Source organism: Micropterus dolomieu, linkage group LG12 (assembly GCF_021292245.1).
Source record: "Micropterus dolomieu isolate WLL.071019.BEF.003 ecotype Adirondacks linkage group LG12, ASM2129224v1, whole genome shotgun sequence".
NCBI lineage: Eukaryota > Metazoa > Chordata > Actinopteri > Centrarchiformes > Centrarchidae > Micropterus > Micropterus dolomieu.
Genome location: NC_060161.1, coordinates 23,715,620 through 23,742,042, shown reverse-complemented (window position 1 = coordinate 23,742,042; position 26,423 = coordinate 23,715,620). Strand labels below are relative to the sequence as shown.

General features: G+C 42.5%; 2 protein-coding genes across 6 annotated transcripts; both read right to left on the bottom strand.

Moving 5' to 3' along the window:
• Window positions 1-218: 218 nt before the first annotated feature.
• Window positions 219-7,823, bottom strand: rbm14b (RNA binding motif protein 14b). 4 transcript variants are annotated; one of them, XM_046063878.1, is made up of 4 exons: window positions 6,096-7,823; window positions 4,149-4,501; window positions 2,715-3,777; window positions 219-2,398 (listed from the first exon to the last, which is right to left on the bottom strand). In XM_046063878.1, exons 2-4 carry the CDS (start codon window positions 4,495-4,497, stop codon window positions 2,086-2,088), a joined length of 1,725 nt encoding a protein of 574 aa, XP_045919834.1. In that variant the 5' UTR covers window positions 4,498-4,501; window positions 6,096-7,823; the 3' UTR covers window positions 219-2,085. The 4 variants fall into 4 exon arrangements, with proteins under 4 accessions (XP_045919834.1, XP_045919837.1, XP_045919835.1 ...); XM_046063881.1 differs by lacking the exon at window positions 6,096-7,823 and adding an exon at window positions 6,027-6,060; XM_046063879.1 differs by lacking the exon at window positions 6,096-7,823 and adding an exon at window positions 5,229-5,474.
• Window positions 7,824-7,966: 143 nt separating this feature from the next.
• LOC123979816 (copper chaperone for superoxide dismutase-like) lies at window positions 7,967-17,172 on the bottom strand. Of its 2 annotated transcripts, XM_046063922.1 has the most exons (9): window positions 17,144-17,172; window positions 17,029-17,080; window positions 16,717-16,789; window positions 14,650-14,787; window positions 11,666-11,840; window positions 10,383-10,443; window positions 9,872-9,949; window positions 9,564-9,667; window positions 7,967-8,561 (listed from the first exon to the last, which is right to left on the bottom strand). In XM_046063922.1, the coding sequence occupies exons 1-9, from the start codon at window positions 17,161-17,163 to the stop codon at window positions 8,402-8,404; spliced, it is 861 nt and encodes a 286-aa protein (XP_045919878.1). In that variant the 5' UTR covers window positions 17,164-17,172; the 3' UTR covers window positions 7,967-8,401. The 2 variants fall into 2 exon arrangements, with proteins under 2 accessions (XP_045919878.1, XP_045919877.1); XM_046063921.1 differs by having other exon boundaries at window positions 17,029-17,163.
• Between the last annotated feature and the right edge of the window lie 9,251 nt (window positions 17,173-26,423).

Below are 26,423 nucleotides of genomic sequence, written 5' to 3'. Positions count from 1 at the left end.
AAGGCAAAAATTAAAATACCTCTCTAAAAAATAACGTCTCAAACATGGCAAACAAGACATTTCGCAAACCACATAATTCTACAAAGGATGCAACTGGTATGTGTTTGTATATACAACACAGAAAGATTACACTGTGAGATGCAAAAGTCACTTAACCACTAAAAACCACACAGGGGAGAGGGGGGGGGGGGGGGGGGGGGGGGGGGGGGGGGGGGGGGACAGCGAGGCAGTAAGGTGATTTCAGAGGGCATGTCTGTGTGTGCATCAGACTGCTGTCAGATAGTAGTTGCAAAAAACTCCCAAGTGATTGTTTTAAGTGATTGCAGAACCAAATGGGTGGGATTTGCCATTCAGAACAAGTTCATGAATAAAAAAAATTAAATAAAAAAGGTACCTGTCCTTGAAAGCCAAGCTTTTGTTATTCCTGATGTAGCAAACCCCACCTATCAGATCCAATAACTGGAATAAAAACAGACACTAAACTTTTTTTTTGCAATTACAATCTGAAGCAGGTCTGGTATTTGGAAAAAAAGTAGGATAGCTGGGGCAACTGGAAGTCACTGCCCCATCTCTCACTTCATTGGTGCTATCACTATCATTCCTGCTTAAAACCAGCAGCTAAATATGAACCTGTCAGGCTCAGTTTGTGGCTTTTTAAAAACCCTATGATATGAAACAAATCTAACACAAGTCCACGAGAAAGCTTCACTGCTCGCCTTCTGGATACTAAGCTCAGGAGGGCTCCTGTTACCCCCCGTTGAAATTATTAAAAAGTCATAAGCACTTAAGGGGGGGGGGGGGGGGGGGGGGGGGTCCCTCCTCTTAATGCACTTCCTTCAAAGCTTATAGGCACATAATTGAGCTTGTCACATATGATTCCCAATAGGATGATGTGTAAATATCCTTTGTAAACAGCTCATTCAGTAGTCACACATGGGTTTTTTTCGATTTACAATTCATTACATCCCAGGATGACTTGTGTTACACGTAAACAAACAAAACACTATTTTTTAAAAAAGGCCTCTGAACATGTATGAGGACAGAATATCTACAAAAGTCATTGTCACTAAAAACCGGCTCCTCCCTCCCTAAACTGCTGACCCTGTACCTTTTACGAGGAGCAGGAAATTAACTGCTGACCGGGTGAAAAGTGTGGAATATGGTATAATAGAATAGACTCTACACTGAAATTTACAGTAAGAGGTAGGCAGCTGTAGTTAGAAAGAGAAAGAGAGGTGAAGCAGTGTCTTCCAGTGTTAGTTAGAGTACAGGTGGGGGAAAGAGGGTCAAGGAGAGATCCAAACATACATTACAGTACGTATTATGTGTGCTTTACGTTTTTTTTTTTTTTTTTTTTTTCTTTCTGCAAGGTGCAGTCTGCTGCTGCGTTTGTGCGCTGCATGGTCAGGATCCATCATATACATCTCTCTCTCTTTCACACATACTACATCCACATCACATTCAAGACAAACACCCCCTAAAACACGTCAACCTTGGTACTGTTGGACACAGTGCAATGCAGCCAGTACACAATGTGTGTCTATCTGACTTCCCATCTGATTACATTACAAATCAAACTCTTCAACATAAGGCAAAAAAGGTTTCAAATTAGCTGCCCTAACTGATCATCTAGGCCTAAGGAGGATGGCTGATGACTGGTTCATAAACCAATGTCTTATCGTAGATTTGGCCGTAGAAAATCATAACTGGGTTGCGGAAATAAAGGCATATGAAACGACTGACTGGGTCAGTCTAATACTGGCACAAGTGTGAGACTGGCACAATTAAAAGTAAAACTGAGAAGCACAAAGAATGCCCGTGCAACAGATGGGAGCCTCCCTTTCATGGCTGCACTGTGTGTGCGCGCAAACAGGACCAAGGTCAGCTGATCCTCGTAAAGCAGGTTAATAAACCAAGGAGCCCCCCAGTTTCAAACCCCACCCCACACACTTAAGAGCCCCCAGATGCACACACACTCACATACAGCTGCTGTAAGGTGGTCAAGGTTTGGGGTGGAAAAGGAGACAGGGGTGTGGGGGGGTTCAGGGCAAAGAGGAAAGGGTAGGGGCAGAGAGTTGTGTGCGACTATCGGAATGGGGGCTCAGGCGTGTGAAGGGAGAGTTCGGGGCGGCGGAGGATGGCCTCCTTGCGCGTGGGCGGCGGCAACGGCGGCTCATACACCCTGGGCGCAGCCATGGCGGCTGCCACTGCCGCAGCGGTGGGGACCACTGGCCTGAGGGCGTCCAGCGTGGCGACTGACTGGGCAGACATCGCGGATACTGTAGGGACTGCAGACACTCCCGGCATTCCAGGGATGGCTGTCACTGTGCTTGGTGGTGGGTAGGCATACTGGAATTGGGGGTACTGCTGCAGCTGCTGGTAGTACTCTGCATAGTACCTACGAGTAGGGAGGAAGGGGAATAGAGATGGGTTATGGTAGGGAGAGGAGGGTTTAGGTAGGAAGAGGGTCAATAAAGGCATTTATTGGGAGTAACAAGAGTGTGATAAAGTGAACAAAAAACATAACAGCATAATTCAGCCATGAGAAATGTGCCCAGAAGATTTTAAAAGCATGACTTTAAACAAGCAAGAATCAGATTCCTAGAGGTAAAGAGTTGGAAAGTAAAGTAGTAGAGATCCTGAATCTCTGCTCTCTCTGGGATTGTGTCAGGGGAACTGCATAGCAGATGGTAAAGAGAAAGACCATGTCCTACCTGGCCATGGGGTCCTCTGCAGCCTCTGCTGCCTCTTCTGCTGCTCGGCCAGCTGGTGTGGGGAGCAGGGGTCGGCGTGGTTTGGCTCTCTGGTACATGAACGGCTTCATCACTGGGTCTGGTAAGAGAGGTAGCGACCTCCGTAGGGGACTGCGGTCCCTCTCACCAGATTTTGCCACAGCAGCCGCGGCAGCAGCAGCCGCTGAGTGCTGCTCAGCCACAACCTGCTGGCCCTGGGCAAAGTAATGTGCCTGCCTGGCTGCCTCAAAGATGGCTGCAGTATGGTCCGCTGCTCCCATGGCGCTTATATGAGCGTAGGCTGGTGTGGCCGCACCATAAATTGCTTGAGCTACTGTGTAGGCAGGGTTGACTGCGGCCGCTGCTGTTTGCATTTCTAATCCATGTGCAGCAGTCAGATAGACAGGGGGGTTGGCCATAGTTGGGGTGTAAACCGGAGTCGCGTAGGCAGCAGCGGCAGCAGCTGCAGCCGCCGGAGTTGCAGCCATCTGGCCGTAGATGTTAGGGGTCATAGAGCTGTACATTTGGTGTGTGGCACCTGATGTAAGAGCTGCCTGATTGGCCATCGTTCCATAAAGCTGATTGGCAACATTGGCACCATACACCTGGCTGGCAAGGGCACCATAAACAGCTGGATTGACCGGATTTCCATCAGTGCGTGTGCCTGTAGTGATCCCAGTGAGAGCAGCATATGTCGGGTCAAAGGTGGAGGTGTTGTAGACAGAGTTGTGCACACTTTGCTGGACCTGTAGTGGCAGGCCGGCGGCGGCAGCAGCGGCAGCAGCCAGAACCGCTGCTTGACTCTGGTACTGCTCCAGAGAAGGCTTCCCCACGGGGCATTCTCCAGCATAGTGGCCCTGCTTTCCACAGTTAACACAGGGGATTTTTCCTGTAGGTGCCTGCTTGCTGGGCTGGACCTTGGACAGCTCTACAGACAGGGGGCGGCCTTTAAACGAGGTGCCGTGCAGGGCCTCGATGGCCTGGAGTGCATCTTCCTTGTTTTCCATGTGGACAAAGGCATAGCCTGCAGAAGAGGAATGCCTGGCTGTCATTGAGCGCAGGGACAACAGTTAGCATCACAGTGGCATTGCCACAGGCACTTACTTATTACTTCTATGAAAAAGTATAAATTGTGCCAAAGGAAACCACCTTTCCATCATTACAACAAGGACGTGGGGGTTTATCTTGTTTTGCACACTGAGACATCGCATAGTCAGACTAACACACTGTAGCACTCATAATCTCTCAGCAACTCAACACTAAGAATAAGTCTCAGAATCAATCTCTTACCTGCACTACAACATGACTTCACTCATACACTAGTTCCACAATTTTTCTTACGTCAAGCACAACTTGAGTATGATGTGACTGGGAGCATTTTAAAACAAGTCAAATGTTACAAGGGTCTTCGCTCACCTTTGACTTTGTCACATTCAAGAACTTTTCCAAATGTCTGGAACAGCTGTTGCAGGTCTTCAGTGGTGCACATTCCACTCAGATTACCCACAAACACCTTGGTGGAGTGCAATGGCCTTCCCCTCGACTCCTCCACCACCAAATTTCGTCCACGAAACTCCCGTCCATTGAGCTCCCGGATGGCGCGCTCGGCGGCACCCTCACCCTGCAGGTGGACGAAGGCAAACTGCCGCAGCACGCTGCAGCTGACCACCTGGCCGTAGGGCTCGAAAATGGCTGACAGCTCCTCCTGGGTGGTGTCCAACGCCAGGTTGCCCACGAAGAGCTTCACTGTGTTGCTCTTGTCCATGGCGCTGCAGAGAAACAGAAGTGATGTACTTGACTGTAGTTAGAGATAAGTGAGGGGATTAACTACATAGTACAACTATCGGCTATGCAATTGTTTGAAAACAGGGGTGGACTGCAGCAGTACACAGGCACATAGCTGAACCACCTATTTGGGGGGGGGGGGTACATCAATAACACATGTAAGACACTATGCAGCATTCACTCAAATAAAAAAAATGCATAAACTTCAAGGAAACTGTTATACATACACTCTCTTGACAAAGAACCTCAGTGCGTGAATGAGCAGCCAGATTAACATTCAAATATCATAAATCAAAAACCACACAGACATCACATTTGCTTGTGATCTGACCGCTTGGGTCAGATAAACACATATTAGGAAAACAGAGCAGAGGGTTTCCCTACAGGGAACAAGGACACAGAGTATGTCTGTGAATAACAGCCAAAGGCACCTAAAGGATCGAATTAAAGATCTCTGTGCAGACGATCTCATTCTCACTCGAGGTGGCTGTTCCTCCATTACGAAACAGCTATGAGTCACACTCATACACAGGAGAGGGCCAGCGGGAAAGGAGCATTTTACACCAATACCTTCAAGTGAGAGCAGAGTGCATCACCTCACATGGCATTTACAGTGATGATAATACAAACTTTTAGACAACATGGCCCCTTAGTGTTGAAAAAGCTGCTTTAACATTCCTAAATTTCCTCCTCACAGGCTTCAGGACATACAGGTAAAACTGGAGCGTTCCTGCAGGTTGGCCAACACCTTTCCATCTCCTGAACAACCGTTATGGCTGGTTGTAAATCAAAGGTCAAACTGGAACATGACACCAGAGAATGACATTTCTATTTTTTGGTTTAGGGCTCCAGCCAGCTGCCACTGGCTCAATTACACCTCCTACCGCTGCTGCTCATAGAAAACATGTCAAAAGAGATGCAAGTAATCTGCTTTAGTGTTAAAACACTATGTTTATGAGAGTAACCCCCTGTGATATGGCTGCTGCAGTAACACTGGGTTCGTTTGAGGTATAACCAGGGGGAAGCTGGTTTTGTGATGACGCAGCACGACGCTGAGTCAACACATTTCCACAGCTCGGTTCATTTAAATGCGAGAAAATGGACTAAAAGACACAAGTTAAGTTGGTTAGACACGTCAGATAGCTTAATGGCATTGCCCACGTTCGCTTTATAAATGTGAATGGCAAGACAGGATGGGTATTGGTTTCCCTCGGGCGTTCAAAGCAAAACAAGTCCCACGGCGAAAACAACCATGGGAGAAAAAATAAACAAAACCACTTATTTTAAGCTGTAATATACAACGAGGGCGACAAACTACATAATACCGGATAAAAAAACTGGCTCTCAATAAGGGATCGATACAATGTAACGTTAACAATCATTTTTCCGCACAGGACTGAGTAGTGTAGCCGCGAGTGATTCCTGTGCAACAACACGGTCTAACAGCCTTTGTCGCTAAAACATACCAGTGGAAAACACTTCAGCTTTAAGACCAATAGGAATTATTACCTCCCATGCGGCTCAGATGAGAATAATACTGCAGAAAAGGCGATTAAATAAAAGGATCTACCATCTTACCTAGGCGGTGCTGTGTTTCAAAATGGTAGCGCCTGCTTCCGTTTGCATGTCGGGCATACTGCTGGAGAGGCTGCAGAGGGGGAGGGCGGCTGCTGCTGCTGCTGCTGCTGCAGCACCCGGAGGATGCTGAATCCTCACAAAAACCACTCATAAAATGACTCAAGCACATACAGTATGCGTGCACAAAGCCAGAGTAAGCCCATTTAATGTATTAGAGCCACCAGAATAATTAAAGGCTACCTCATAGCTACAGGGTTCTGCTCCAAAGAGACAGGCAACAAGTGAGTTTAATTAAAGAGCTCATTATGGGCCATGGTAAAAAAATAAACACATTTGTTTAACAACAGAACAGATAAGTGCAAAATTACTGTTAATGCGGGCATTGTATGACAGAGATTTACACACTGAAGTAGTGCTGGAAAGTGAATCAGCAAAAATGTTAATCATTTATCAAGCAAAAGCACCAGATTCCAGCATCTACTTTTCACTGATTTATATTACTGTATATACATACAATATACTGTGCAAGTATATTTTTGGATTAATGGAGGGACAAAAAAAGAAGATTATTTCAAGGCAAAACTTTCGGCTCTGAAAAATACAGATATTTTCACTGATTTCTGATATTTAAAGGAATAAATTGTGAAAAACAACCCCCTCAAGGTGCGTTTACAGCCCTCAGACACAAATGGAAAAAAGGACACTGACTGAACTTTTGGTGGAAAATTCAATACGCTTATTCAAGCATCACCAGGACAAGACAGATGCTCAATTTGGAAAAAGAAAATCTATGCAAAACCTGCTACACACACTCACATGGCCAATACGGTGCACACAATGTCCCAATATTGATGTGTTCGCCAAGAGGGAAAAAAATATCCATTATGTGTTAACAGAAACAAGTGTCAGTAGGTAGAAGTTTTGTACATTATTATACTTCAATCATTGTGTACAACTTCTGACAAGAGAAGACAACAGACGATTTGAAGCAGAAACTGCCCCCTAAAAAGTCAATTTTTCCTACATTCTATGACTTTAAAGTTGGCTGCAGCAATAATGAAAGAACTGTACACTCAAACTCCATGTTGAAAGAACAGCTGAGCGCCCCCCCCCAAACTTCCACACCCTTGTTCTTTCAATCTGGATGGAATTTGACTCTCTCCCCCAAGCTCTTTTGAATCTCTCTCACACAAGTCACTCACACCACCTTATGGATTTTAAATGAACTCGCTCAAGTGGCTCAGATTCCCTCTCCCACATGTCCTGACAGTGGTTCCCAAGCTTTTCTGTTAAGTACCTTGGTACCTTGCACCCTTTTAATCAAATTAAATGTTTCAAAATAACAGGTCATGATGGTTCCATGGCTGCACATGTTCACAAATGTCCATGTTTAGGCTGATTCTACCACCTGGAGTGGATGAATCTGGTTGTTTCAGCCATTGATCTATTACTTTCAGCAATCTATTTGGACTGTTTTTTGTTGCCTTTTAAACTTGCTTTTACGCATTCTCAAATCGCAACACTTGGTGTTACAGCTGTAGGTTGTTGTGAACATGAGACGTACCCCGAGCAGTTGGCCTATTGCAGCTTGAAGGCTACTAATCTTTGTGACAGTAAATTAACTAGTTCAGCATCACACCATTTTGCAATCCTATTTGTGTGTTGATTTTCCTCCACACTGCTTCCACGTATCCACTGCACTGCAGAAGTACCCCCTGGTGAATAAGTGCCCCTGGCTGGGAATCACTGAGTTAGCTCAGTGATTAGAGTTAGGTGATGAGAGTTGTAGGATGTTAGCAGTGTAATGTTTTTTTTTTTTTTTAATACTACTGTTTTTGAGAGGCTTGCATGATTCATTATACACTTTAACAGCAAATTGAAGTGCATTTAATCGCAGCCAGTACACAGCTAAAATGGGTACCTCAAATCTTACAAGCGCATCAATTTAGACAGTGACGAGACAGATGTGCCAGAAGCGACTGGTTATACAAAGATTTAACAGTATTTACAGACATCTAGCTAATCAGAGGTTACCTTTCTCAACTCCCAAGCTAATCTGCTTTAGTGCTTTTATAATCCTCAGAGGGCACAAACAGCCACTGCAAGAGTATTAGATTTTCTCACTGCAAAAAATATCAAGAAAATAAGGCTATTTTTCTTTGGTCATCTGCCCAGCTGTCTGGAAATATATTCCTCAGTGCTCCGTGTCGCTCGCTTCACTCTGACCCTCTGTCGACAAATGACCCCCTGCATTTCTTTTCAAACTGTCCAACATAGGTTACAGATGTGTTTGGCGTTTCAGATGTTCAGAGGTGTGCTGCCGGAGTCTCTGTGCTGGCCTTTCTTCGACCTTTCCCAGCTATCGGTCTGTCTCTCTCCTCCCACAGTGTGACCCCGTCACAGGCACAAATCTGTTTGGGGTTTTGGAAAAGACCTGCTGATCGGGCGATGATCCCACAGGCCAGCCTGTAGAGGAGAGAAAGAGAGACAGGAAAATTATATGCTTCAAAAGTGCCTCCTCTCTCTACCAGCAGTACCTGCAGGGAGTGAATCACAGCAGCAGCTGAGGAGGAGGAGGACTGTCTGTCTGAGTTTTGCATTCTTTCTAAATTTTACTCAATATTTTGATGTCAGATATATGATTTATTTTACTGACACTCAAGATTTGTTTCCAGTGAGATATTATTCATATGGTGACTTTGCTGTTGCTGCTCTAGAAAACAAGATTTAGTTATATTTAAAATATTCATTTCTTATCCTGTTTGGAATTTATAGACAACCAGGCAGCTAATACACACACTTAAATATTGAACAATGTTATTTCACATTGTAGATTTGCCTCATATCGTACAGGCCTAATATGAACTGATGTAATACGGGGACTCTGATGTGGTCAAATCAATATTACAATAATTTAATACAGATAAATAAATACATTGTAAATACATTTAAATTACTGCAGATTTAAAATAGGTTTATTACAAAATGGCTAATAATGTTCGTTGCACCAAACTGCATGTCAATGTTCACTGAAATACTACCAATACAAGGAAATATTTATGATATTGATTTATTGATCAGAAGCTCCAGAACAGCTACTAAAGTAACCCTGAGGTGAGACTGTTTTGACGTTTTGTTCCACAACTTCTTTCATTTATTATTTTTAAAACAACCCAAAATGAAGTCATCCAAAAGGTCTATCACAATATTACTTAACAAAACTTTCACAGTGACAAGCTCACATTTACACCCTCTGTGAAAAACAGAGGCAGTGGACACATTAATAGAAACACCTTACAGTATATATGCCAACTCTCAGGGACCTGGGCTACTGGTGCTAAAGCTGTTCCTGTTATTTTGTCTACCCCCTGCAATACTGAATGAACCTATCAATGCCCAGCTCAGACTACGTATCCCACCTCACATCTTATTTTGTACTCCCAACTTAAACCACAGCTGTTGTCCCACCTTTCCCCAGAGTTTCCAGTCTGTTTGGAGAGAGGGTGATTGCCTCGACCCAGATCGTCCTCCCCTGCGTCCACTACCAGCGATCTGCCAATCACATCCCACACCTGCGGCATGGGCAACAAGGTGTCAGTAAAGAAGAGATTAAAAGCTGCCATGTGGTGTTGTTTTTCAAAATAGATGTTGCTATATGACATCTTTGCCTGCCTTACAACCAGTGAAAAACATGGCTCTGTGTTTTTGTGTGTGTGTGTGTGTGTGTGTGTGTGTGTGTGTGTGTGTGTGTGTGTGTGTGTGTGTGTGTGTGTTACTTTTATCTGATGGTCCTCTTGCCTAAATGAGGTTCTGCCATCTGGTCCAGCAACAATATTTCCCAGATCACCTACGTGCTGAAAAAAAATACTGCTTGTGAGATGAATTACACAGAACCACAATGAATGAATAACACTGAAAAGTGAACCACAGAAATAAATACACAAGGAGCGCACAGCATGAAAGCCAGAAGACGCTGCCTCAGACTTGTACCTCTTTCACACACTTTATTGAAAATTTAGCACCTGAAGCAGGACTGCTCAAAATGGCTCCTGCGGGACACATTTGGCAATCTCAGAAGGGTATCACATATTACATTTGGCTTGGATTGAAGTTTTAATATATCTTTGGAGTGATTTTGTCAGAATTTATGATGAGAGGATATATTATTTACTTTGTGTTTTGCTCCTTGATCCTCTGACATCTCAATGTTCTGGCACATTTTCTCCAAATTATAAAAATGAATGGTAAAGTGATTTTTATAGTTATAAGGAACAGATATGACTGTACCCTTTCAGAGTCCCCTGGACCACCGTGTTGTCTTCCAAAGGGGTTATAGTGCTCTCCGCAACTGTAAAAAAGAAGAAAAAAATAAATATAGAAAAGCTAAAACATGCTGTTGCTGTCAATGTGTCATTTGCTGTCCACAGTTGTTAGAGTTGCAAAATGAGAAGATTCATTTGGGGACAGACAAGATAAGGTGACTGACAGCTGGAGCACCATGAATCATCAGTGTAAAAGATTAGCAACCATGCTAAAAATGTTTAAAATGTGATTTTGTTTTTGGTGATACTTTCTTTTGCTTCTTGAAAAATGTTCAGTTTAAAAAGTCAAAGGCACACACCCATGTACATAAAAATTTAAGTATAGAAGTCAACCATGACTCTGAGACACAGCATCACTGCAGTTATGTGTGGCGCTAATTGCTAAGTGGATGCTTTACATGAACCTCAGCATGTCAGAACAGCTCTGATTCACAGCCTCAAACTGGCTTCTTCTCAAAACCAACGGCAGCTGAGGCTGATGGGTACCATAGTATAAATGCCCCCTCAGGAACAACAATTAAATAAATCAAACTGATCTGTGCAACATAAACCTGTTCTACCAAGTGTATGTGGCTCAGTTATTAATCCCAACGCTTTGGCTGAGGACTTAAAGATCACCACTAACCAAGCTGCAGTTATGGCCTTCTCTACAGCGCTCACTTGTCAACTAATTCTCCTCAAATGGAAAAGGACTCCATCACTGTTTCATAAACGCCGGCTGGAAGACGCCATGGCACACCTCAAACTCTAACAGTTAAAAGCACATTCCTCCTGACTCAACCAGAAGATTTTATAATTTGGGTGTTATGATCCTTAACACAAAGCGAGTGTGATGAGATCTCGCGATTTTAAAATGTGACGATATTTCTCGTCGAGTTGAAAAGCTGTCTTAAGACGTCAGCATGACGGAGTGTGAGGGTGAAATTAGCATAGAAGATGACCCCGCCACTTATAAATGGCAGCATTTTAAAATGCACCCGCTTTGTTTAGAAGTTTGTGACTTTTAGTCAAATAAAGGAAAAATTTTCCAGCCCTGTATTTCGTCATTGAAGTTTTCTTTAAGATAGTGTTTAAATATCGTCTTGTCACGTTCTAGTGAGCCCAGTATCGTCTCAGCTCCTCAGTTAAATGTAACGTCACACCCCTACATAAAACCCTGGATGGGTGTTAAGGATTTTAACCAGGCCAGGCTGTCCACCCCCTTCATGCTCTTGCCTAATGCAGTTTTTAATGATACAGTGGTCCTACCTGTGGCAGTCCAGCGTGAGGTCCCCCAGGGTGTGTATGTGGAGGCCGTGGGGTCCAGGCTCCAACCCATCAATGGTCCCATCAATCAAGCAACGCTCCTCAGACAGCTGCAGGAAACGCACTACCCCCTGGATCTTTCCCACGCCAGCCAGCATGGCCACTGCTGAACCCAGGTCTGCCATAAAACAATTTGTGCGTTGGGATGGAAATTTTATATTTTAATATGTTTACTATGTTACATTTATCTGCTTTACTCTTATAGGTCTATATTTCACCGTGGTGTTTGATGCTTTATTAGGTGAAAGCAGTTCCGATTGGAAAGCAGCTCGTTAGAAGGTTTCTTATCTGGCTGTCCTTAATAGGCCTTCATCTTGGGACTGTTGGTTTCTACCCATTCCTCCCTAAGACAGCTGCGTAATACCCTTAACAGTATAAAGTCACCTGTTTCTTTACTGGCTCTTTGTCTTACACTCTGCAGACTGGTTGCACTCTGTATGTTTGTCTTACCTTTAGCAAAGAATAAAACCCTTAAAGACGTCTGAATTCTTTATTTCAGAAGACTCACTAAAAGAAAACTGCTTGACAATGTTCAGGGCTGTGATCTCGTTCACATGTAGCTTCCTCACATCTACTTACATCCAGGTCGTGTATAGATGTTACTGCCGTCCATGTATGGATTAAGAATGCATTACAAATGCGTCTTGGTTGACTGCGTGAGATCAGATTATGTTTCTCAGCTCACATTTGATTTTATCTGAGGAAAACTGTGAGCTGAACACAAACATACACAGCTGGAAAGGCAGACTGTGGTGGCTATTTTTATATCACCTATAATACACATTTGTCTGATATGTTGTGCAGGGGCAAATCAACCGTAACCAACTGTGTTTAGGAGGTTAGCTATGCTAAACATGTACTACAAATCAGTTCACCTGTGTAGCACATCAGAATGCAGCTTAAGTGATCAAATCCCAGCGCAGCCCAAATATGTGAAATCACACTTCTATTAGACTCTATTCCTAGAGCTTTCTACTTGTGATATGTTTATATGGGGCGGCTGTGGTGTAAGAATGTGTGTGAATGCGATGTAGTATAAAAGCGCTTTGAATGGTTGGAAGACTTAAAAGGGGCATAACAGTTGAAGCTGCATTTAAGTCTCAGTTATCCAGCATCTTTCCTCTGCAATGAAAGCAACATGAACAGTTTTAGTAGCCTATATTTCTTGAGACTTTTGTCTGCCAATTTATCCATCCATTAAAAGCAAAATGACCATATCATATTGTGCTTAAAGATTCCCTCCAGTAGTGCTATGCTATGGGGCTTTTTTTCTGTAAGTGGGGGGGGACACAGTCCTGCCAATGCCTTCACACTATTCCACTGATCTACAGGTGGCGGAAACATGCCAAGATCTGCTGCAATACAAAGGCAGGGAAGAAGAAGACTGCTAGCAGGTAAACATCGATGTAAACAATGCTAGATTTAAAATACTATCAAATTGGCGATGCAAATGTTTTATTATTATGGAAGTGCACTCAACACACTCATTTTGACCTCAAGGATACACTGAGTGACACTACTTTTGATCAACTTTTGTTTGTTTACAAGAACACGCCACATGGCACCTTTAAGACAGTCAGAAGTAATAACTTAAATACTGTTCAAAAATTCATCCTGACATACTCACACTCCCTTTTTTTTCCATTTAACAAAAGAACCCCAAGTTCTCAAATGTTGTTTAAATACAAGTATCTGTACCATAAAGTGTGCAATAGTCTTGAAGAAAAGGTAAACAAGATTACAAATCTGACCAGACTTTAACACTCACTTACTTACATGACAACTGACAATTTTTGATACTTGCCGAATGCTACAAATGCTATGATTTGCCCCACCTCTCCAGCCACCATCCTTGGTGACTTTAACATCCATGTTGATTCCAGTGATATTTACGCTGCAGAATTTTTATCACTACTGGACTGCTTTAATTTCACACGTTTAATGTCAACGGCCCCACACATGCTAAAGGTCAAGGAGCTAAAAAAATGCTCTGTCCAGGGCAAAAACTAACTATTCTACTACTCTACACTTATTGGCCACCAACAACATCAACCTAAACAGCTTTTTTTCCACTATTAATCGCTTACTCTGCCCACCTGACCCTCCTCAACCATCTGACGCTGCTGGCCTATGCTCCAGGTTCCTGGAATACTTCCAGAAAAAGGCAAAAACCATCCACCAGCAACTGCAGCTGTCCAGCTCCTCCCACCTAACCACACTACCGCTGCTGGACACAAACTCTTCAACTGTCTTCACACCGAAGGACTGTCTCTCCTCTTTCTCCCCGCTCAAAACAGCTCAAGTTCTTGAGCTAGTGCCAAAAGCAAATGCCACGAACAGCAAACAGGATCCAAAGCCGACTGTCTTGGTCAAGGCATGTCTTCGAACTCTGGGTCCCACACTGGTCAACATCATCAACACCTCGCTGTCTTCTGGGGTGGTCCCCACCAGCTTTAAAACTGCTGCAGTGATGCCTACACTTAAAAAACCTGGCCTGGACCCAGATGATCTAAACCACTACCTCCCAATCTCCAACCTACCTTTATGCAAGTTATTGGAAAGGGCTGTGGCTGCCCAACTCAACCACCATATGCTACATCACAACCTCTACGAGCCATTTCAATCTGGTTTCAGGACACATCATGGCACAGAAACCCTCATTAAAATCACAAATGACCTTCTCATGGCAGCTGACTCTGGCCATGTCAGCATCTTCATTCTTCTCGACCTCTGCAGCCTTAGACGCATTTCCCGTACTCTGCCTCCTCTCTAATAACCTTTAAAAAACTGCTTAAAACACATCTCTTCACTGACGCCTATGGGCTTTAATCTCCCCTGCCCCCCCCCCCCCGTTTGTTATGCGTCCTTGAGTTTGTGAAAGGTGCTATTAAAATCAAGTTATTATTATTATTATTGTGGCTTCTCACCTTGCTCTGATCCTCCAATGCCTTTCAGCACGGCCCTGCGTCCAGTGCTCTCTATCAGAGCCTGCACCTCTGCGCTGGTCAGAGTCGATTCCACCAGCACCTGCTCCTTACTGACGTCGACACTGACAGAGTTCACTCCTGCAAACACAGTAACAGCAATAAAAATCTTCCCTCTGATAGGCAAAGACTCACATATACAGTGATTTGAAAACCAACTAATCATTCAAGTTAACACTTAATTTTACCAGTCATCTAACAAATTTTTCTCAATTTATATGTCAATTAATTTCTTGATTAATCGATTAGTTGTTTGGTCCATAAAATGTCAGTAAATGGTGATAAATGTCAGTCAGTGTTTCCCACAGCCCAAGAGGATGTCCTGAAATGTCTTGTTTTGTCCACAACCCAAAGATATTCAGTTTACTGTAAAGAAACCAGAAAATACTCACATTTAAGAAGCTGGAATCAGAATATTTTTTACTTTTTTTCCTTATAAAATTACTCTATTAATTATCAAAATAATTGCCGATTTAGCTAATAGTTGACAGCTAATCCATTGTCAAGAACTATAAAATTTAATACTAGTCGATAGAAGGCGATGAGACAAAATGTTCTGAGCCAGTTTTTTTGTTTGTTGTGTTACACTGAAAAGCAGTTGCTGATTTCTAGAGGGATTTCCTTGGCAGAGCTACTCCATTTATACCAAAGTAAATATTCTTTCATCGTTTCTTTATCATTGGAAAGATTACTCACATATTTTGAAATCTCAGTGGACATGTTGACTGTCTCTATTTAGCCTGTAATTTGTGCCAAATTATAATGTTCTTTAGAGAAAACTTCATAGGATGTGACCGACCCATAAAAGCCTGTACGTGTTGAGACAGACAGACAGACAGACAGAGTCCGATATAAGAGCAAGAGCAAGTGATTGGAATAATAAGCAATAATCAGAGTCCAAGTTTAATAGTAGTCTGGGTATATTCAAGTGTTCAGATTAGTTTAAGTGTTCCAGTAGTCCCGATGTGCAAAGAGCAAAGTGTTAAAACAAAGCCATATAAAGTTTACTAATAATGAAACATGCTATTGTAATGGCAGATCAAACATATTGCATGTAATCCCTGGACTCAGAGAGACTCATGTGTGATGTGGCGCTGAATCTGTGCAAACGTAACAGTCAAAGCATCTCTGTTCTCTGTGCTATCCAGACTTCAGGGACATCATGTCTCTGTGGGATGATATGCTTGACCCTGAAGCTGGATACATAACAGGCTCACTCTGCTCTCCTCCCTCATCCGAGCATGCGTGTACACAACGCATCTGCGTCGCTGTGTGTCCATCTGCAGGTGATTCAATAAAATGGCCCAATGGTCACAGTGGGGGATTGAACCCAGGTCTCTCACACCAAAGGCAAGTGTCTTATCCACTGCCACCACCACCCTTATTTAAACTGGGTGTTTTAAAGTTTTTCAGGTCACATAATTGGTGTAAGTTCAAGGCGCCTGCTATCTGAACAGGGGCTGGCAAATAAAGCCTGTTCTACTTTGGCCCTTGGTCTTGGAATGATGTGCTTACCAAGCTCAAACTTAAGTCCCTCATCTCGTTAAATAATTTTAAATCTAGAATAAAGGAAGTGGTCGCCTTTTGCTGCGGCTGCTTTGCCAAATAAATATATTATCCAATATTGCTGTCTTGTCTATGAACTGTGTCTATGAAGGGAATTATGTTACACCATATATTTGTTGTGTTGTGTATTGCTGTTGTACCTAACGTTGTGGTTGTGATTTGTTGTTGTTTGCTGCTATTTGGCCCCGTCTTAACTAGGTTTCACTAGTGAAAGAGGTTTGAATATCAACGCAACTTCAAAAGTTAGGAGTGTTGTTACCAATCTATACTCACCATAAAGAAGTGACAGATAAAATCTGACTGGCATGATCTGCTGTGTTTTGGTCCTCAGCTGTGTAAACCACTACATGACCATTAAAACGAGCTGAGAGGACAAACAGTAGTGCACAAGGAGCATTAAGGGCTCCTTTCACAGCACTGCTGAACATCTAAATGCGTTCTTACCAGGTTTACCCTCCAGAGCAGCTCGGACTTTATCTGCGCAGCTCTCACATGTCATCTGCACCGCAAACTCCAGCTGTAGAAGAAGAAACAGACACGGTGGCTGACAGCGCGTGTGCACACGATCATAGCCGTGACTGCAGCGTGTTGTCTTGGCCCGCTGTCTAACTGCGCAGTCATACTACGCAGCAGTCATGTCACAACAGCAGCTGAATAATGCCTGTTTTTTTGTTGTGACATTGTTATTATGGGTGAAATTATGTCGTGATGTAGCAGAACACGAGCCTAAAAACATGACAGATGTCACCGTCTAACCTTGGCTGGTCTCTCCGAGTCCATGTTGCTGACGCACGTCGCCGCCTGTGAACTGAAAACTGAGTTAAATAGAAAACTTCCCACTTTTCTAGAAACGGAAACGAACCAACTGTACCTGCTCCCGGGCGCCGCCATGTTTGTGAGGTCACGGTGACGTCACTGCCCGTTACCGCCGCCAGGTGGTGCAATTTTCTATGTTGTCTTGTAAAGAGGACCAATGCATCTCTCTTGTCTTTCTACACGGCTTTATGAGCTGAAAGCCTTACGAAATTAAAGATGGATGTGGAATGTATGTTATGCATGCATAAATACAATCAATACATATTTTAACTACTTAAGTACTTATACAGTTATTTAAGTACTTATGCCTTGTGCTAATCTCTTCACTTTGGCACAAACCTGGTTTGTTTTTAAAGCACTCCATAAAATTTTTTGACCTTGACCTTTAAACATGAAAAATAAAAGCAGGCATACTCATGCAGCAGTAGGACCCCAGTCAGTGTTATTGTATTATTTATACAATACCCTGTATATGAATTGTTGCATTTTATTTATTGTAGTTTGATCATGGTTAAAGTTTAATCCATAAAAATGCAAAACATTTTCATAAACTGATAAAATTTTTCTTTGTCTTTCTTGCTCTTAGCTGCTACACTGTCTGTCTGTATCTATCTATAGGCTTACACACTATGTGTTATATCTTAATCTGCAAAGTAACTGTTAAATTTAGCTAATAAATTAATGTAGTTGGGGTAAAAATTATAGCATTTACTTCTGAATTATAGTGTCGTAGAAATACATAAGTAAAGTACAGTTACTTCAAAATTGTAGTTAAATACAATAGTATTTTTAGGGCTGCTGGTAATAATGATGCAGTAGTTTGCATATTTGTTAATAGACACACAAGTATCTCCAAAATGTCAGCTGGGTACAGTAACTTTGAAAACAGCCTTATTTTAAGTTTGGTGATATTTAGTTTTTTTTTCTTTCTCATTGATTTGCAAAATCATCTTATAGTATATATCATGCACCACCCACATTCAAAGCTGCTCAATTAAGAAAACAATGTAAAGACTAATATGACGATACTGCAGGTGTGTGTGCACACAAGAGAACAGTGCTAATGCAGCATGTGATGGATTTTATATCAGGATCGGGCTGTGGGAGGAGGGGGTTATCTAGACACAGAAGATTGTAGTGTACGGACAAACCACCATGAAGGTTGTAGTCATAATGATTGCTTTCTGCAGTGTGTGCTGGCCTTCAGTTTAATTTCATAATGTGTACAGATTATTGTTCCAAATTCGATCTGCAGATTAAAGCTCTGCGCTCCGTATGAGAGAGACCACCACTAAGCTGATGACTCAGAGGAGACCAGTGTGTGTGCGTGTTCTCTTTACATCCCTGTCATACCTCTTGGCATCTTTTTTTGATAGCCACAACAGAGATAAGCCACGGGAGATAGCAGATGACCGTGATGTGGCATAAAATCTGGGTCGCCAAGTCTAAAATAAAAAGCTTCTAAATTAGACCTCCTCCACCTACATTTTGGGATGATGAGTATGAGATGAGTATGGAGAGTGACACATTTTCGCAAAACATGCACGTGCACTCACCTACAGTGTGTGCTGATCCAGAAAAGCGGCCGTCATTTACGTCAAAACAACACCAAGAGGCCAATGTTTTACACAGAAGAAAGCCGAGCAGCAGCACAGTTAGAACACAGCTCCTTCTGTATCTTGTGGCTCATTGGCTTTGACCTTTAACCCCACGCTCAGTAATATGACCACAGGCTTTAGGAGGGCTGAGCCAGTGTGCACCAGGCTTAAAACACAACAAGGACTGACTTTCAAATGTGTGTGTGAGCTTTGTCTCTCTGTCTCACACACACATCGCCCACGCAGCAGCAGTTAATTTATTCCATGCATGTGAAACTGTCTAAAAACCTTTGCCCTCATGTTAATCCTCAGCACTGAGTTCTTCGTTCAAAAGGAGTGTAGGGAGAGCTCTGGTGACACCTGAGCCCAAGGGAAGGGGATTTCATTAAAACACACACACACACACACACAAGCAGAAACACACAAGAGGGAGCACAGCGCTAGAAAGCAGAGTGAAACCTAATCACTACACGATCACTGTCCTCAGTAGATTCAGAGAGAGAGAGAAAGGAAGAAAAGAGGAGAGAGGAGGGAACAGATGGGAAAGAGGAAGAAAATGAGAAAAGACAGCGAGAGAAAGAAGTTGACAAAGAGGTGTGTGTGTGTGTGTGTGTTCGGGGGTCAGTGTGCTGACAGGAAGCGTTGACAGCCCTGTTTGGAACAGTAGAGGTTTTATCTGTAATAAATGAGGCACTATCCTTGCCTTCCTCCGCCACCATTAGCACAGACGTGGAGTTTTTCTTAGACTTAGACTATTTTCTTATTAAAAGCATCAAGAAGGTGAAGCAGCTCATGTTTCAGTGCAAAGCAAAGTAAACTTTATTTTTAGAGCAGGGAACAAAACATTCAACTGCGGATATGAAACCCAACCACAGCAAGACAAAGTGTTTTCTGTCGGATGCTGTAAGACAATGTGGGAGCACTTCTGATTCATTCAACTGTAGGACCGTAAAAAACCAAAGCAGCTTCACCAATGTTTGATTTAACCTTTGGTGTAACCAGACAGTCTTACCTATTAAAGATGTTCTTATAGTGCAAGCTGGTCAGAGAGGTGGGCCATGTGGTGCTTTGTGGACAAAAATGTTGTAATCAATTACTTTAGTACCTTTGAATGTCAGCTTTCAAGCCAACACAGAGGAGGGCTCCCATAAAATGTGAACATATTAAAATTCAATGTCAGACTGTGTCTGCTGAGGAAGATATTGTAATGCAATCAAACACTTATTAAATGGACCTTGTGGTGAGATTGTTTTGTCAGTTTCAAAACTAAATGCAAGCAGATGCAGATTTTCGAGAGATCTAAGAACACGTGATTCATTAATTAACAAAGTTGTTTCTTGTTTCTCTGGCCGTGGCCATTTTTAATCAACTGTTGCCTTCCTGGGGCGGCACAGTGTTGCAGTGGTGGTTAACACTGGCAAGAAGGTCGGGTGTTTGAACCTTGGTCGTCCCCGGCCTTTCTGTTTGGAGTTTGCATGGGTTCTCTCCGGGTGCTCCGGCTTCCTCCCACCGTCCAAAGACATGCAGGCTAGGTTAATTGGTGACTCTAAATTGTTCTTAGGTGTGAGTTTGTATATCAGTGGCCCGTCCAGGGTGTACCCCGCCTTTCGCCTGATATCAGCTGGGATTGGCTCCAGCCCGTCCACGACACTGTACACAGGATAAGCGGTTAACGATGGATGTTGCCTTCCTTCTGTTCTTTAAGGTAACAGTGACGCTACATTTGACAGGAAGTCCCTTATGCTTATGTTATTTTCAGATGCCAAAAAATGATTTAGGTCTTTAAATGTTTGCTTTAGTGAGGTCAGACTCAACATTTTCACCCACATTTCTGACCTTAACTAGACTTGTTCAGTGGCAGGAAGCAATTGAAGGCCATCATAGAGTGCTTTCAGTGTAAGTGAAGTCTAAATAATTCATATGATGTGGTTGTCCTTGACAAACTTGAGGGTTAAATTCATTAATGAATTTGCATGGCAACTGGAATTTACATTGTAAATTAAATTTGGATTGTTCTTCCTCAGGGACAACTATCAGCACTTAAATAAATCAAATGATTTAAGAGTCAGAATCGGTTTTAATGACCCAGCAATCTCACAAGCAATCCCACTTTTACACATTAAACATAAAAATGTGTTGGTTCATGAACAACAGACGGGGGTCATATTTTTGCAGGTGTTGCACAAAATAAAGATTGTGCAGTAAACAAACCTTCCCACTTTTGACTACAAATCTGTCTTGTTTGGTCTGTTTTGCAGGTTGTTTAGCTTGGAGTTGTGATTCAATCTGGCTCAAAGGTTTTGTTTGGAATAAACGCCCATCTTAAAACATCAACAATTTTTTTATTTCTATATCATTGCTTTTAGGTTAAACCTTCACACCTCTACCTTGAAAGAAAGTTTTGTTGCTTTCAGCTCGTTGGCTGTTTATCCAACAGGCTTTGAAGAGGGTTGTAAGTCCTAATTAGTAACTTTGTCAACCCGGCCAAGAGCATTTGATCCATCAAGTTGTTAAAATATAAAAATTATATATTTAAGGCTTGTATTTATTTATTCATACCTTCCCGACATTTTACCGGTGAATACATACATTGTATTACAGTATTCGTGAAAAAAACTAAAACAAAGTTAAAGCTGAGCTGCTATGTTAGAAGTTACGGTAGCATGTATGACATCATCTAGCCTACAATGTGACGTGTCTAATATGTAATTAGCCTCCTTGGGCACATCTTACTGGGTTTAAATACTTGTGGCCAGTAAAATATTGAAGAGATACAGTAGATTCTTGCTGGAGGACCCGATGACACCTCAGTGTGCTGTACAGAGACAATGTGAACACAGTTTCGTCCGTGTTGGCTGGCTCACCTTTACTATTGGGGCTAAGTCCAAAATACTCCCAAACAGGGGCAGAGGCGTTTACCAGTCCTGTAATGTTTACCCCGCTGTTCGCAGTTACTCCTTTTTGGGTGCAGATTGAGTGTGTGGTTGAGCGAGCGGCAGGTGAATGCAGCAGAGAAGAGGAAAAGCTGAACAGTGTTTAGCAGAAAATGTACAGTGTGGGTTGCAGTTGGTCACCTAAACCTCAAAAAGTGAAGGGGGTTATTGTGTCGTCGCATTGTAGATGATATCAGGCAACTTCACGAAGTATCACCGACCTACAACATATCACCACTGAAATGCTAGGGAGGTTCGGTGGCATGCTCCCCTGTTTTTTATTTAAATAAAGCACTTAAACGCTCATTTCCAATGACTTTTGAAAACAGAATGTACTTACTAGTGTGACTGAAAGAGGGTATTTGCAGTGACAGAAGATGGAGAATAGACTGGAGACGGGAGATTATGCAGACTCGGGTGCACAGTCAGAGAGATGCCGTATAATATAACGGTGGGGTGATGGAGCAGTGGATAAGACGCACGCTTTGGTGTCAGAGACCCAGGTGACACGTCCGCCATTGTGTCCCTGAGCAAGACACTTGACCCCTAGTTGCTCCAGAGGCGTGCGACCTCTGACATGTATAGCAATTCTAAGTCGCTTTGGACAAAAGAGTCAGCTAAATTAATAAATGTAAATAACTACAACAAAACCTTTTTTTGTAAGTTGGTTTGGATAAAAGAGTTAGCTAAATTAAACAAAACCAGCTACATACCATAAAAACCATGGAACAGCTGCTAGTTAGCAAGCCACAGTATAAATGTATTCAGTTATCCTAACGTTACACTTTTGAGCTGTCTGTAATATTCCCTGTGTCTCACTTGGCCCCGACTCTCCCTGTCCTGTGGTCACAAGTTTTTAAGGTCAAGGATGTTCTCATACAGAGGCAAAAAGTGGCCCAGGACTTTTTCCCTGATCAGTCCATTCTCCAGACAAAGCATTAGCTGAGGCTTCTGGGTCTTTAGAGACCTTTATTCCTGCATTCTTGAGAATTTTATATCACTATAAGAATACAAATAAGCCATTAAAATACATTTTCAAAACTAGAAACCCCTCTCTAACTCTCCTAAAGTAAAGTAATCACCTCAGCTGAGCCCTTGAGTACAATAAATAAATAAATAAGACATCAATTTTACCATAAACTGGTGCTTTGGACTGTGCTGGCTTTGTTGTGCTATTTCCCTCATCTCTGCTCTCTGTCTCATGTTCTGTCAGGGTTTGGTGAGCGCAAAGCAGGAGAGAGCACAAATGCATGACACTGCAGAACTGACTACAGTTCAGGGAATTTTAATCCAACACACAAGGTACGACAACAGGCATGAAAAAAATTCACAGGTAGTGGAAACAGGCAAAATCCAACACACAAAAACTGGCAGCAGAGAAACATGCCAAACAATCATCATTCCACAATGACCAGACAAAGACTGAGGGGAAACAAGCAAGCATATATACACAGGGTTAACGAGCTGGGAGGGGTTACACAGACACAGGCAGGCAGAGAGAGAGCATGGGGAAACAGTGAGTCTAGCGGGCAGGCAGGTTGCTGAGGGGGAACAGACACCAGTTACTGAACACTGAACATGGCCCATATCAAGTAAGTAGTAACAGATAAGGATAATAAAAATAACAAACTAATCCAGACACCAGCAGACAGATCAACAACACCAACAAGGAACACAGACTGTGGCTAAGACTTAACAGAACCAAGTGGAGACAGAACCAAAATAATGCAAACACATAACTAGGAGTAAATGCAAAGACAACTAAGGCACAGAACTCTAATGCAGGGCTAAACCTAAGATACCGGACTGACAGGTACAAAGTGAGCTAAACAGGACCTACAACTGAATAACGAAATAAGCAAGGCTAAACAGAGGACACAAGACAATAAACAAAACTCGGAAACAGAAAACAACATAGACAATTACAGAATAAGACAGGAACTAAGGCAAGCACAGATCAAAACCAAAAGACAGGCAACATAAACTAACGCTGGGCAGACTGAACACAAGACAGGACTAAACACCAAAACACAACAGACAATTTAATGACAGATACAGAACTGACAAATAAACAAACTCAGGGAGACACTCAGGACAGGATCATGACATGTTCACCGTGTCAGAGCTAGTGTTGGGGCCGCTGGCCAGTGGTAGGTACAGTACTCAAAATCTTTACTCAAGAAAAAGTACAATTACTCCTATATTCAATCAAGTAAAAGGGAAAAAAAAGTATAATATGTTTAATAATAGGGCGGTGTGGTGGTGCAGTGGTTAGCACTGTCACCTCACAGCAAGAAGGTCGTGGGTTCAAACCCCGGTTGCCCCAGCCTTTCTGTGTGGAGTTTGCATGTTCTCCCTGTGTCTGCGTGGGTTCTCTCCAGGTGCTCCAGCTTCCTCCAACCATCCAAAGACATGCAGGCTGTTGGTGTTTCCAAAATTGTTCTTAGGTGTGGATGTGAGTGGTTGTTTGTCTATGTGTGGCCCTGCGATGGACTGGCAACATGTCCAGGTTGTACCCCACCTTTTGCCCGATGTAAGCTGGGATTGGCTCCGGCCCCCGATGACCCTGTATGCAGGATAAGTGGTTGAAGATGGATGGATATTTAATAATATATTTCATCTGCTGTGCATCAAGTTAGAAACAGCCGCTGTCCATCATGGTTATGGTTTTTGCTTTGATTGCTTTGCTGATTGATTATCTGTAATTTAGCTATTTTTGTTTAATACAATTATTTTATTTTTAAAATATCACATGCTTGCTGCCCAGCCTATGTTTGTTACCTGTATCTTTTATTTTGGACATAGCCAACCAAACCACTTGCTTTGAAATAATATAGGCAGCTAATACAATCTGATTATTCCTAGAATCTACATAATCTTTAGAAGAAAGAAGCAAAATGCAGATTACATACTGTGTAAGTAATGATGGTACGAATGGAGCATGTAGTGAAATTAAAAGTAGATTAGGCATACTGACCCAAAGAAAATACTGGAGTTGGCTAAGGAGTAAAAGAGTTTTAAAAAAGGAATGTGATAAGGTGCCAAAGTCTTTTTTTAATTATTTATTTATTTTTCATATTTTCCTTAGCCTACTTGTAACAAGTTACAACCCAACTCTGCTGCAGGCTTCCTCAATACTGTATTCAGGTATAATTAACAGCAGCACATAAGAAAAGTCTGTCATTTTGAGGAACTTTGCTGCACCTGTCTTGAGTGACCTCTTTTTTTATCTCCCTCAACTTTTTTTAGCTCCACCTTTGCGTTGTATCGCATGTTTTCAATCCATGATTTCTGTCCCCATTTTAACCATTTAATTAGGCCCCTATGTTTGATGTGGAGTGTGTGATTGATTGACTAGTCACTCACAGTAAACCGCATCGGCTATGCGGCAACCTCGAAATCGCCAGAGGCAGGCAGGCAGGAAAAAAAGTTTACACTGTGAAAGGGAGGGGGACAAAACATAGATTTTGAAATGTGCATAGGAGCCATGTATAATGTATAATGGCTCCTACGTGTATATGCTGAAACCTGATGGATCGCCTGACTGATCCCAAAGGGAATTAAACCAATGACCCTGGCTGTGCTATCCGGCGACACCGTCCTAAAATCTCATGACGCTGAATTATTCAGAGGAATAGTGGGGCCTGTTAGTGGTGTGGGGGACCCCGCAGAGGTCAGAGTAGTGTCACAGCCCAGCCCGAGTGTTCTCCATGTGTGATGATTGCACCCTGACGCTCCAATGGAAGATGAAGCCAAGCGTGTCCAGAGGATGGCGTCTAGCAGCGGATCCCAAATCGCCTCTGCAGGCATACAGGGAGCAGGGAGCAGGGGCCATGTTTGTAAAAATGCATGGTCTGTGACTTTGTCCTGGTTTCACTTCTTTTCCATTTTTAGAAAAGACTAATACATTCATACACTGGAAAATGATGGACATTTCCTTTGGCTTTTGTTATATTGTGGAGAGAGTATAGGCTGTGATCAGGCTAGTGAAAACTAAATTATGTTAGTTTTTTGGTGAGGTCTCATAACTACATTATATTTATTTATTTTAGCTAGTATCTCACATCAAAGGCATGTGCCTTATCCACTGCGCCATCACCACCCCATAATCATTAAATAATAATAAATAATAAAACTGCAAGCAAATAGCCCATGTATGTGCAGTTAAGGACAAGACTGTAACAAATACAGTTTGTCATGTTTCTAGTGAGTGTGCAGTTACTTCTACACTTTCCCTCGCTTCATGTTTGCCTGATTCCTGTGTGTGAAATCAATAAAAGTAATTATAGGGATTGGTAGGCAAGGGTTGTGGATCTTCACATATTACTGGTTTTCAGGAGCAGGGGGTGAATTATTAAAACTGGATTCCTTTTGAGATAAATACCTATCTATTACAAAAACATTAGACACTGACCTTAAAAATTTAAATATATTACACTGACAGGAAAACAAAATCATATACTTCATTTTTAAAAACAACTCTCAATGCGTTTTCCAATTAAATCAATCCACACAAAAATTAGCAGGAAAGGAAACTAAAGAGAGCATCCAATCGATCAGAAAGTAGTCCCTTAACCAAATATTGGCTATTCAGCACAGTGGTGTCATGCATTTTTGCTGACCCACAAACTAGCTAAAAACTATTCATCATAGCGGCAGCAGGTTGTTTAACAAGCTATGGACAAACTCTACAGCTCATCACACGGAGGATCAATAGGAAGAAGAGACAGCATCTCCTAATCAAAGTCTACTGTTTCTCCCTGGAATAATGACCCATACGGAGGAGGCAGCATGCTGCAGTGTG

Bases quoted from the DNA above. Each gene is read 5' to 3' on its own strand.
- rbm14b (XM_046063878.1), bottom strand. From the start codon at position 4,497: ATGGACAAGAGCAACACAGTGAAGCTCTTCGTGGGCAACCTGGCGTTG. The intron at 3,778-4,148 runs GTGAGCGAAGAC...GCTCAATGACAG, and splicing joins TGAATGTGACAAAGTCAAAG to CCAGGCATTCCTCTTCTGCA. The intron at 2,399-2,714 runs GTAGGACATGGT...CCCTACTCGTAG, and splicing joins GCAGAGGACCCCATGGCCAG to GTACTATGCAGAGTACTACC.
- LOC123979816 (XM_046063921.1), bottom strand. From the start codon at position 17,163: ATGGCGGCGCCCGGGAGCAGGTACAGTTGGTTCGTTTCCGTTTCTAGA. The intron at 16,790-17,028 runs GTTAGACGGTGA...CTTCTTCTACAG, and splicing joins ACTCGGAGAGACCAGCCAAG to CTGGAGTTTGCGGTGCAGAT. The intron at 10,444-11,665 runs GTAGGACCACTG...TCTTTTTTACAG, and splicing joins CTCACGCTGGACTGCCACAG to TTGCGGAGAGCACTATAACC.